Source organism: Taudactylus pleione, unplaced genomic scaffold (genome assembly GCF_031769625.1).
Source record: "Taudactylus pleione unplaced genomic scaffold, aTauple2 ptg000026l, whole genome shotgun sequence".
NCBI lineage: Eukaryota > Metazoa > Chordata > Amphibia > Anura > Myobatrachidae > Taudactylus > Taudactylus pleione.
Window position 1 is genome coordinate 35,147,551 of NW_028284428.1, and position 13,709 is coordinate 35,161,259.

Genomic DNA, 13,709 nt, shown 5'->3' on the forward strand with positions numbered 1-13,709 from the left:
GTCTGACTCAGTAAAAGTAGCTCTACTCTGCAATAGACTTGAAACTGCTTCAACATAGCTTTCTTCATGAAGGAACAAAAAGAAAAAAAAAATCAATCATCAGGACTTAACTGATTAAACTTGTCGCTCTTCTAAATATGTTGTATTTATTCATTCCCACCCTGATTCTTGGGCCTGCAAACTCATGTACTGCCAAGCCTGACATTGCTGATATGTGAATAAATGATCCATCCTGCAGGCCAAGCCAAATCTTATTGTGCCTCATAACTCAACAATTTCATCCATTTTCACATTCAGCCCCTAGTCGGCAAACCACAGCCAGCATCCTGGGTCAGATGCTGATGAGTCCATGAACAGCTCATGATGTGGTGTATGCATGAGCCAGGGGACCAAATAAACATGGGTTAGAGCAGGATAGCACAGCTGGAGATAAATATGTGGCAGGAGAGAAAGTTACGTACTTGTACACTAGGGATTGTACAGGGCTTTGGCAAAGACATTGTGATTCATTTTGAGGTTGCATTAAAGTTACATAACACATATCAAGTATATTATAAAAGGAGATGGAAAATTAATCTTTCCATGCCCATATGTACTTGCAAAAAAAATATGTGCTGAAAAGGCCAAAACCTGAAAATCATGAAAGCAACTAGAAGACAATTGGCAGATAAATGATGTATGTACACCATACAACACAGTAACTGTTTACCTGATACCAGAATAGCAGATGGAGAACTGTGGCAGCTTTGGAATAATCAGATCGGTAGGTCACATCTTAGAGGGCCCATACATCGAGCCACTATCGGCCAATTCCCCATCTGCCGACGCCGGGGGATCGGAGAAATACAACGCCACGAATCTGCATTTTTGATCGCTGATCAGATTGGTGTCGGCAGAACGGCGAATTATGCATTAAGTGCAGTTTAATATTTAAGATGCCTGACCTTTTGATCCATTAAAGAATGTACACATTGAGCTAGAAATAGCTCAGTGTGTACGGTACGGGGGTCACACTGATCGGATAAACACTCCATGGATCGTAGCGTTTATCTGATCTGCCGAGTGATTGGCATTATGTGTAACCAGCTTAATAAATCAGAGGTGTCATTTCACTTGCTGCCCGAAACAACAAGATGGCTATGCCCACGTATGTGTTTGCCTCTGCAGGAATCCTTGTGTATACATATTGCATGGCTGCATTTGGTAGTAATATTTTAACTTAGTCATATAGCATTCACAGCACAGTGTGCTATTACCATGGCTTGTACACATTTACCCGTATTAAAAGTTGTCAGTCCTCCTCTCTTGAAGGTATAGCTTACAAAGACAACTATAATATAAACTAGTTCATTTGGCAAAATGTATTTCCATAGTTCTATACAATTAATTTAATTGTAGGAGCTAGAGTCAGTGGTCAAATCTCACAACTCCCTTCAAGTATGTAAAGACTTCATCTATCTAGAGCACATTTTCCATCAAAGCCAACATGGTATTTGATTAAAAAAAAAACTACTTGTGACATTTCACCTCCTGGAAGTCTGCTCTTCAAACACTTTTACATCAGCGATAAGCCAATAGGGTTTTTATTTGAAGTTAATTAGAGGAGCATGACAGCTTAGTGAACCATTAAAACAAAACTGGACTTTATTCATAGAGAGTAATTTCTCACAAAGCCCTACTAGCCCTGACATTTAAAGATTGCATTTTAGGTTACAGAATATCACATACCAGGTCTGCACAGCAAGGATGTTGTCTAAAGTCAAATGTCATAAAAATCACAAAAGCTATAATTTATTGCATTTTCATTTAAGCCAGCTCGACATTGATGCATATGGCAGGAAAAAAATCTAATTTAGAGACAGATAACAGGTGTTAAAAGTGTGAAAATTACAGGCGAATTGTGCGAATAATGATACATATGCCCCTTAGAGAGCTCTCTGCTTACCAATAAAGAACCTGTTCTAAACAAATCTGCATGTCCATTTCCCATTGCTGATACAACCAATATGTGCAGTGAAGCAGAATATAATGCACTCAGCATTAGGCATCAGTAGAAGTAGTCATTACACTCACACTATCGACATTATAATCCCTAAGGCTTAGATTGTGTACTTCATTGTTTTATGTGTTTTTTCATCTATCAATCTACAATGTGCATAGTACACAAATATACAGTATTCACAGAACGTGGATATCAATTTACCTTTCCTTCCTTAATTTTTGTCCCAATAATTTGTCTTCTCTGCTGAATAATTTCAATGAGTTGATCACTCTCCTCCATTAATTTAGCTTCTTGTCGGGATGCATTTACCTGTAAGCAAAGAATAAAATTGAGCATAATACAGAGAAAAGAAATAAAATCTGTCCCCAAATCTAACATAAAATTGTTAATCCTTTTATTAAAACTAATTTATTTCTTCAGTATATAGAGTTTGCAATAATCTCAGTAGGATTAGTCAAATTTAATATATCTCCACATTATAGATTATCATATACACACATAGTGCAGTCAATTCACAAACACTCTTGGCTGCGGCTAAAATAGAGTACAGTGATTATTCTATAGAGAAAAGGATAATAAAAAGAAGGAGCTCAAGAATCTAAATCTTGTGACAGCCAATGATAATAGAAATTGTAATAGAAAATACACTCTGATCTGAAACATGATCAATCAAATTATTAAATAGAAAATAAAAATAAAAGTCCTCCACTTAATTCTGTGGATGAAATTCGGAGCTCAAAATCCCTCACAACAGATTTTAAATATATATATAGAAAATACATCAGGGTCACTCCCATAGTGCTCTGCGGGACCCGGAAACGGAGCTCACTCCTGAGCCCCGTCCCCGGCGTCCGCTCCTCGGCACTATGGGAGTGACGTCATGACGTCACTCCCATAGTGCCCTGCGGGACCCGGAAGACGGAGGGAGCTCCATCCTGCAGCTGCTGCCGGGGGTTTGAATAGGAGCTGGGCGCCCGCTGGTAACACACTCAGCGGGCGCCCGGCAGATGGAGGGTGCAGGGGGTGCGACCGCACCCCCTGCACCCTCCTTAGTTACGGGAGTTCCGCCACTGAGTGGCGTAACTACTGCCCCGTCGCCCCCAAGCTACCCAACGCCTCCAAGCCACCGCGGGGGCAGTAGTTATGCCACTGTGTGTATCCACTACGCGACCCAGGGAAGACAGTACGATTACGACATCGTAATCGTACCGGCGTTCCCCATCCCCTGCAGTGCCTACACTGAATGATTAGTCATTCAGTGTAAGCACCCTTCATCATCCCCAAACATGGTCAATCTGTCATTATCGGCAGATTGACCGGCATGTTAGGGCGATGATTGATGTCGGAAACAACCAGCGGGAGCGCGCATCACTGGTAGTTTCTGACATTTCAGTGCCCGATTCATGCACGATTAATGGACGACTGAACGATAACGATGTTGTTATCGTTCAGTCGTCCATTAATATCTGCTAGTGGATGTGCGCCTTTACATGCACTGCCAGTTTCTGACATCATGAAATCAGATACACTTGCATTTTAATGATGCATGAAGATTTACCACAGATAAAAATCTGAGTAAGACAAAACAAAGACCAAAAAATTTATTTTCTTTCCAAACAAGGCAACAGTGTCCAAGTGAACCAAGTGGGACAACCAATGTACATACAACATGCTCATAAGTACACACGTATACACAAGTATAAACAAACTACATGCCTCCTTGAAATGATTCTGCATCTGTGACAGAATAAAATATACAGATCTCTGGCTTACATTTATACAAGTGAATGCACGTACCAGCCTGCAGGTCTGCATCCAACTTCTCACTTATTTATGCAGGGTGTGAATGTAAAAATGACAACTTGTTTTCCTAGACTTTAGCATGCAAGATATGTGTACTTTTGAGGATTTAGTGGATTAATAATTTAAACTGTGCTGAAACAAAATATGGCAACCAAGCTGTACAGTACACTCATGTGCACTTTACACTAATCAAATATAAATATGTTTTGTTTTTGTTAAGTGTCTCAGTATCTTTAATTCGAGCAGGAAATCTGGAAATATAAGAACTTTAAATTCCATGTTGCCATAATGGCTCATAAATCCTGACACATGTGCCAACGTATATATATGAAAGTGGAGTGGGACCATCTAAAAAAATCAATTGAAAAAAGCTCCCACCCCCTCTTATCCACATGATCTAAGGCTCTTCCTGCTTATATTACAATGAAACACATCACTGTGAGTAGGATCACAAATTGCCATATTTGTAATAGTTACTGGATTCTACCACTACACAACAACCAAACATACCTAAAGAAATGGAAAAGACAAGATTAATAGGCAACCAGGAAATTCAAATGGATGGTCAATTTGAGCCAACATATTTGTTTAGGAGATTGGAAAAACAGTATTGTATTGTGGTAAGGTTGGCCTATCAAATGGAACAGGAACAGATTTTGATAATGTATTATGACCCACAGAGCCAGACGCTCTTTCTGCATCTGGGCGTTTTTTTTTTTATTGGAGCCGGCCTCCTGGCCGCTAACTAAGCTGTTGGTGACCACCCACAGCTTTTGCGAGCGGCCAGGTGATGGTCGCAATGGTCTTGACCATCGGGCTTGCGACGAGACCTTTGTGGTAGGGTCTCGTCTGCCGCAAGCCCCAGTGAGCTTCCTGCTCTAATAGAGCCGTAAGCTCACTACTGACACTGGTGATGTCAGTAGGGCCGCCCCCAAACAGGGAGGGGGGGGTTGCTGTGCCTCCGTTTGCACAGCAACCCCCCCCCCCTACAAAACGGGGCGAGCTGTCAATCAATATCGACAGCCGCCCCGTCTTGTAGTGAGCCCAGGAGCGATGGAGCTGTCGTCGCTCGCTTGGGCTCGCGCATGCGCTAGCCGGAGCAGTCTTCGGCGTGCGCATGCGCAGTGGGGGACCATCGAACCGCTCGCGAGCACTGTGCGCTCGCGAGCGTGTCTGAATCAGGCCCTATGTTCATATGTACAAAATACTAGCAAGTGACTAACAAATCTCTGCGTCCAGCTTTCATCTGTATAAATGTGTTACTAGAACCAGTATAACCTGCCCTAGTACTAGCCAGACTGGCTAATAATCACTGTAATATGTATACCTGCAGTATGGGGTTACAGTTATAGTGAAAACCATGGGTAAAACTAAAGCCATGGTAGGAGGTGCGGCAGCTATGGTGAACGGCATAAACAGGAGCCTGGTGATGCCATACCATATGGTACAGGAGACACCACATTGCTATTATAAGCACGTTCAGGGAGCTGTACATGAACCCACCAAAGCCCCACTTGATCTTCCAATTTTCTGCTCTTCTGTGCCAGCCCTCACAGGTGCTCTGAAAGGCATTTCAGGGACCTCTAGAGAAATCAACACGTTTCTGTACGATAAACAATTGGGTCAATGAGACATTTTCCATTCTTCATAAAAAAAGTTTAACGGACCACAGTACATGCCTGTCCTCAACTTTTTATTTAAAAATATTGTCTATAAAAACAAAAATCCTTTTTTTCAGTCAATGTAGTCCTCGCGCCAATTGTGCATTTCCCACCCAGCAAAACCCCTCATCTTCAGTACTCTATCTTGATTCAACATGCTATGTAAACAAAAACCCACACCTCCTTGAAGAAGGCACCTGTGCCGAAACGCGTTGGAGACCCTCACATCAAACCCGACACCGATCCAGGCTGACCTCCACTAAAGATCCCCATCCCCACCAGGGACCACAAGTGCAGAAAGCTCTCAGCCCACCCGCCTGCTGGTCCACACCGCTCACACCTCCAGTGACCGGCTCCACCCCGGACCAGCCTCCATCCCCCCCTGCTCCCAGGCATGCTCAGCAACTCACTCCTGGCCAGGGGTGTCTCCACCGTCGATCCCCATTTCCACGAGGGACCGTCAGTGATAAGAGCATCCCACACATCCGGCCGCAAGTCCGCCCAGCCAACATCGCCAGTGACCAGCTCCATCCCGGTTACACTTTCCACATCCCCCCTCCTCCCTGGCTTTTTTTGAATTAGTATCCCGGGCAGACCACCCCCCAGGGGTGGTCCCAGCACACACGCTGCAACCAAGCCTCCCAGCGGCTCACCTATCCACACCTCTGGCTCCGCACCACCAGCGGCACGACCAAGAGCCAACTTCAGCTACATACTCCGGTCGCTGACCTCCGCAGACCAATCAGAACAGCCGTGCACCTGCAGCACACCAGCAACACGCTGATCCAGCTCACCAACAAACCTGCAGCTTCCAACCTATCTGCAACGGCCGCAACGTCGACCTACATCACCATAACAAAAAACCTACCGGTAGGTAAGTACTGCCAAGACTCACACCAACACGCGGGATGCCGCACAGGTGTTCCAACCCACTCTGCAAACCCCCCACCCCCCGAGGCTTCCTAGACTGTCGGTCCAGCAGGGGTGACGTGCAAGGTCACTGAACCGCACGGGAAGGAGCCCCCTAAAAGGGTCCACCTACCTCCCCAGGCTCATCACCACTCATCACTGAACCCCACCCACCTGCCCGGGATCTTAACAGAGCAGCACTGTGACTACTCAATAAAAGATTTTGCCCCAAATTACTGTGTCTCGCTGGCCTCATTTTGATCCTATTCCATTCCCCTTTTCACATTACTCCAAACTACACTCCATACCCAATCACACCCTCCTCACTCACAAAACACCACCAGAAGAAACATTCTAATTAACACCACTCACAAACACACACAAGTCATCACCATCACCACTACTAGCAGGAAGAGCGCACCTTACCCCCCCTACCCCCAAAAACCTACAGAGGACAAGGTTGTTATGAGGTGGGTAAAATTGGTGCTTAACCATTATACAGTGGAAGGGGTCCAAATCACGCATTATCTACACCCTTCAGAACCTTTCAATGCAGGCTGGTAGTAGACGGTCACTCCATTTTCTGGGCCTCTCTCCTTCCCTTAAGGGAGGTAGAAGTCACATGCAGACCATTGGTGCTGGTTCCTCTGTTACCCTAATAATAAGCCCAGCTTGGATAGCACTGTGACTGATAAAATAATTTGCAGGGAGAACTACCTTTATCAGAATTGGTCCTGTTAAACTCTTACTTGTGACAACAGGACATGCTCCCAAAGAAAGTAATGAAATGCGTGATTTAACTAAATTCCTACTATCTATTTAAGCAGTGGTGTTTGAGCAATAGCCTATCTCTGGTCCAATTCCTCACTGAGCAGAAGGTATAGAATGTTATCGGGTAATCTCTAGCTGATATCATTGCTCTGTATTGGGGTTTTGCTGCAATACACTGACAATTCAGTTTAGTAAGAGGACACCTAAAGGTGTGTACACACCTAGCAGATATATCTGCAGATAGAGTGATCTGCAGATATATCTGTAGATGATGGTTGTACACTGAACGACCATCATCTTCCAGGCAGCCATGGGTCCCGCTGGTAGTGGCTCCTGCTGCCTGTGTACAGGCAGTCAGCAGACCGCCCGCACACACTTGCCAATGGATAGACATGTCTGCAGATATATCTGTCCATTGGCTGTGCAGCACAGCCATCGCGATATGTCTGAAAGATGCCATTCACAGACATATCACTGGTACACACTGGCCGACAGGCACCAGATATATTGGCCGATCAATTGATCGGCCAATATATCTGTCAGTGTGTACCCAGCTTTAGTGTATTTAAAGAGGATTTCTACCTTTGCCGAATGTACATAGAATGAAAACTAATTCTTTGTCTAGACAAGTTTATGAATGGGAAACTCAGTTACTCTCTACATGTATTGTTTAAAGAACTGTATGTACATTCTGAACTGGAACCATCCTCAAGCATTTCCCTGTGCTGTTATCAGGTTGTTTCTACAGATAAACAAATGAGTGGCAAAATACTTCAGCAGTGTGGTTTAGCTGGGGTAGGACTGGGCCAAATTCTGCTGGTGAAACATGAAATTTCATGGCCAATTATTGCAGAAAGTGAATATTTAACAGAACACTTTGTCAAGTTTTCGCTCATCGCTATCTAAAAGTGGCGTCTAAGATATTTATAGAGCAATTTACTAAGTGTAGATCAACAACAAAAAAGGCACACTTTCACTGTACAAAAAGCCAGTAAGACAGTGCTGTATATTGTCATAAGTTTATAATCACTTTCTTGGCTTATAAATATCGTCGCTGCAAAAGTCTCACTTGTAGCTGCCACACTGAGCACTTGTGTCACCGAGACATGGTTGTGTAATGTGACATGTTTACATCTAGAGCCATATTGCTTTTGAAGCCATGGGTGACCTAAAACAGAAATGTACTAAAACATACAAACATTTGTATGACAGCATCTCAGACTACACAAAGAAACCATAAAGCTCACTGAGAGACAGCAAAAATGTAATATATATATATATATATATATATAAATAGCATGGCACAATGAGTTATAATTAGCAAACTTCCTGCCAAGCAAAATGCAAAACTCTGGGCATTTGCTCATTGATTGTTTAATGTAGACATCAAAAGCCAGCAGTAGTTTACTATTCAAATGCCAGATAAACTTACAATACTAGCTTGTCTTTTATAAATGGCTAATTATATATGTAAAACCTGTCGCACAAATGCACTTTTCTTTAGCCACCTTGGCCATACAGTATTTTATAAACTGGCTGACCATTACGCCATATGTGATTCTATCCTGACAGGTCAAAATCTTATTTGGATCCAGCAGAACCGATCTTTCAAAGATAAAAATTTAGGTCAGCTGATGTTCTCTGACAGAGAGTGTGAGAAGTAATTGGCTGAGCTATATGTACAGCACAGTAGGCTAGATGCACATTGTTATCTATTCACTTGGCGAAGTTCCTTCACTTGTTCAGAGATCAGGTGAATAACATGAATGCACAGTGGGTACAGAGGATAATGGCTTGCAGTGAGGTTTAACATGGGAATTTTTACAGATACATTTGTGAATGCTAAAGGGTGTTTTTTACAATGTATAAACCAGTATTGTCTTTGGCTTTAAATTAAGGTGACCAAATAATTTCTGTCAATGCTAGATCTGAAATTTCCAGTGTTACTATTGTACATATGTTTTCCTTTAGAAAAAAAAAATGAAAAAAATTCAGCATACATATCTATTGTTTCATATTGTTCCCTAACTTCCAAAAATTGTTAACATTCTTAAAATAGCATCTGCACAGGAAAGGATTTCGGTACATTCCAAAGTAGTCCCATGGATTTGAAAGCCTTGCCTAAGGGTGGGATGGGACGAAAACCTGCATTTGTTTCAATAGGAAATTATCCACCATAGACACTGAAACCATTAATCCTTATGCTACAGATATGAATCCAAAAGTAAATGAATGATGCCGTAGTAACAGAGACTGAACACTGTCAGTACATCGCCTGGGTCTATTAATACAAACGCAGTGTTTGTGGATTTTGCATCTGTGAAGTTTTTACAGGACAGGACTACATTGTATTTTTATTTAATAAAGACACTAAAACAAATATTAGTATGCATTTTACGGAATGATAAAAAAAGTAGTGTATTCCCTAAAGAAATTGAAGATCTAAAAAGTTATGTATTTATTACAATAAAACAAAAAGGAGTTTTATCACGTGAATTACAATGTCTGAAAAAACAGCTTTGATGGGTTCCTCTCTTTGTCCTGAGAGAAAAAAAACCTATTTCCTGGTTCCCAGCATAATTTCAACCCATAGCACAACACCTGCACTTCTCAGCAGTCAGAATATAGGTCAGTCTGCAGTCTGACAATTATTGCTTAGGGAAATTTAGCAGGAAGGGGGAGGTGGAGGGTGTGTTATTTGGAATGTCTCATACATATACTTCTTTTCACACATGCATGTATATAATAATCCTGTTTACAGAACAGTTGTGCCCAACATCAATTATGAGCGAAATTGGCTTGGTTCACATGAATGAACGTATACAAAATAAACAGGTAAAATTGCTAGAATAAACCATTAACCTGCCAACTACTTGACTGGGCATACAGGGATTCACTTAATGAGGGCCTTGAGACAGCCTTCATTTAGTGCAAGAGGCAATGTGATATGCAGGAACAAATGTTTCCCCAGGAAGAAGTCATATCTCAGCCATATCTAGTGCTTACAGGTTCCTGCATCTTGAGAGTACATATCTGTGACTGTTACCGAACTCAAACACATGCATTTGAGTAAATAACATTCCTATAAGAGCTTATTGAGATACCCAAAGTTACCATATTTGAGCTCCTGTCCTGATGCCATTCTAATCTCTCAGTTTAATCTCTCGCAAATCCCATTTCCACGAGAGGTTCTCCTGTATACTGTATAAACTGCAAAGCCCACAAAGGTGTCCTTCCATTCTTTATAATAATTTGTCAGCCCTGGGAGCAGAGTACTTTTTCATTGGCCACAATGTTCTGTATTTTTGCTCATACCAATGATTGAATATCTTGTGGCTGTAATTCCTTTTTATAGCGACCAACAAGTAATCTGGTAGGTATTTAAAACACCGAAGTTCCCATAGTTCAGTATATGTCACACTGTTAATTATAACATTCTATTAGTCTCATTCAAACAAAATGTTCTTTTTTTAAGGGTTATCAAAGAATAGTTTTGAAAAATAAAAATTAAAATGATATTTGCCTTATGCTCTATATCACCTATTAGAGCTCCAACAAGTAGGAAATGAATTGTACTGCGTGATGTACAATTTCTCTAAAAGTCAAACATAGACATCATCTACAAATGTAAAACGTACATTAACAACCGCAAATCTACACACTCACTAACTCAAACCAGTTCAAGAAAGCACTGATCAGCCTGAGTAAGCATCTGATTTTTCTCCCATCGCTTATCAAAGAGGTCTGACTGCAAAGCAGGATCTCAGGTAATTGTTACAAAACGGGCCATGTCCTTGGGGTAGTGTCATGTCAGAACAAACCCACATGTTTATTTCTGTAACATAAAACTGAGCAGGAGTCTGTACGCTCTGCTACTACACATCAAAGGGAATGCTTGAACTACTGCGACTTGATATTAACAATGTATTAAGAGCAGATTTTACCTACACAACAAAGAACGTTGTTTCTATGCAGGGTTGAATCAGGAATATTTACTAATCCTCTGAGCTCTCACTGACTTAAGGACTCATATTTTTAGCCAAATCCCTAAAACAAACAGCAATGTCACAAACTAAATACAAATAAATATGTAAAAACTATTTAAATTACATCTGTGCCATATTTTGGCAGTGGGTTAGGGCAATGTACCGTATGTGCTGAATGCATGGATAACAACATACAGGGGTATTCAATAGCTGGCAATGTCCACAAGTGCTGTCTGATTGCTGACGCTTTGCAACCACCTACATTGCCAATTCTGCCCACACATATGATTACCCACCAGTGTTTCCCTCTTTTATTTGTATCTACTGATTGGTGCAGCCTGTTCTTGTCCAATCAGTTGTTTTTTTTTTTTTTTTTTTAAGGAGCAAATGTCAAATTAAAAATACCTGAACATTGAGTCAGCTTGTTGGGTGGAGGAGATCAGGGGTAATTTACTGGAGGTGCTGTGTTTCCTTAACTGACTATAATTGACTAGCTGTTGCCCACGGCTTCCCCCAAGATGAAATCGCTCCTGCCAACCATTTTTTTAAATTGCTTTGCATAGGGGCCCTGTCTCAGGAGTGGCCCATGTGACCAGCAGCGCTATACAGAGTGGTGGCAGCAGCACTCACTGTGTGCCCCTCTGCACAGACTGCAGTGTAGCCCATCCTATTCAAATGAACACGGGTCCAAAGCACCTCTCCCCGAACCCCTTACCAGCCACGCGCATGGTGCCACACCTATCTCTTGCATTGATGATATTAATCATTTTTTGTTTTTTGTTATTGCTCAGATTTAACTTGACAGAAATGGATGAAACAAAGTGCAGGTTATTTCTAGGAGTTTCCACTACAAGCAGATTTCATGAAAACCGGTTCAGCAGTTTTTGTGCCAACCTGGAACAAACCAACAGACACCATGTTCTTATAATATTAGTATAGATGTAAACTTAAGCTGCATACACACTACACGCTGTGTGTATGCAGCAATATAGTCATCGGCGGGCTTGACGGGGTTCCGGCATTGCCGATGCCGACCAGCGATGGATGGCGGCGGCGGGGGGGTCTTGGTGCGGGGCCATGCTGCATTCATAAGCATAGCATCACTCACGATAACCCCAGATAGGGCTGCATGTACAGCCGACTGGGGTTATCGCAAACGACCAGCGGGTACGCGAGTCGCTGGTCGTTATTCACAAACACACTAGCCGATATTTTGAACGATTGAATGATAATGATATCATTATCGTTCAAAATATTGTCTAGTGTGTACGCGGCTTGAGCCTGCATATTAAATGATAGCGGTTTCTAATAATGTTGTTTTACTGATAAACAAGCCCATTACATCTGTAGACATTATTTTATGTAATACATTTTCTAAATATCTCTATCAGCGCTGCACAGTTTCCATGGGTTGTTCTGCACATAGCTGCTTGTGGAATGAGCCTATTACAAAGATATTACTTAGAATAAGAGTCAATTGTGGCTATAGAGGAGCAGCTGGTCCATAAAGAGGAGAGTTGAATTTTGGCCACAGAGTTATATGATTAAATCACAAGTAACAAAAACATTCTAAGCTGAAAAAATTTAATTATGTACAAGAAATATATGAAATAGAAGTGGTACTATTTATAATATGTATTTACTATAAATTTCATATTGCAAGATACAATATAACAAAATAAGAAAAATAAAATGAATACATCCATGCATTTATTAATAAGACGTCTCCCAGAACACATTACACTTTGTCTAAACAGGACTGCAGGTTGCAGTGGAACATAATTTAATTCATTGCTCGGGTGTAATTCAATCATCATACAGTGTTTATGTGCATGAGATGACTCCGAGGCATGTCTGATCAAACTGAATCCATTTTGGCTATTAAACATTATTACCATAAGAGAACTATTACAGAAAAGGTCAAGAGGTGTTTATATACTTTAAAATGCAGGTCACCTTTATTAGTAGTTGAATACTTAAACATGGCATGAAGAAATTGTACACTACACAATAAAAACTACACTAAAAACAGCCTCAAATTACATATTTTATCCAAAAGTCTGTTGCAATTTGTGGTATTTTTTTGTTTCATAGACTGTTAGATTTAAATCCGAAAAGCCAATAAAGACAACTCATGCAGTGTATATGGAGTTAGTTTTATACATTGACCTGGAACCAAATCGCTAAGGAACTACTCAATAAGACACTTGGGTGGTAGGCTGGGGAGTTAAGGCCCAAAATGCTGGTGGCTCTGGATCCTTATTTCTGGGAAAAATGCCAAAAAGACAAACAAAACCATTATTTCAGTACTTTATAATGAGCTATTAAAATATTCAAAAACATATTTCCCATGCATTATTGGCAGCTACCCAGAATGCCACTGGAGAACAGAAATACTTGTTCCGAAAAATATTTGCCACACAAAGTCTAACCTGGGCCACACACTTCTTAGTCAACAAAGTGTATGCTATGTCACTCATGAAACCTTTTTCAATCTGACCAGCAAACCTTACATGCAAGCTGCTCAATTAAGAAAATGAATCTTCTTGTAACATTCATAAAAATGTGTAAATGTTT

At 41.3% G+C, this 13,709-nt stretch overlaps 1 protein-coding gene across 4 annotated transcripts in view; it reads right to left on the minus strand.

The window, feature by feature from the left end:
- MID1 (midline 1) overlaps window positions 1–13,709 on the minus strand; it is a 170,980-nt gene that overhangs the window by 60,506 nt on the left and 96,765 nt on the right. For all 4 annotated transcript variants that reach the window (XM_088451675.1, XM_088451674.1, XM_088451677.1 and 1 more), the window contains one exon: window positions 2,204–2,311. In XM_088451675.1, coding sequence (XP_088307801.1) covers window positions 2,204–2,311 — 108 coding nt within the window. The remainder of the gene's footprint in view (window positions 1–2,203; window positions 2,312–13,709) is intronic.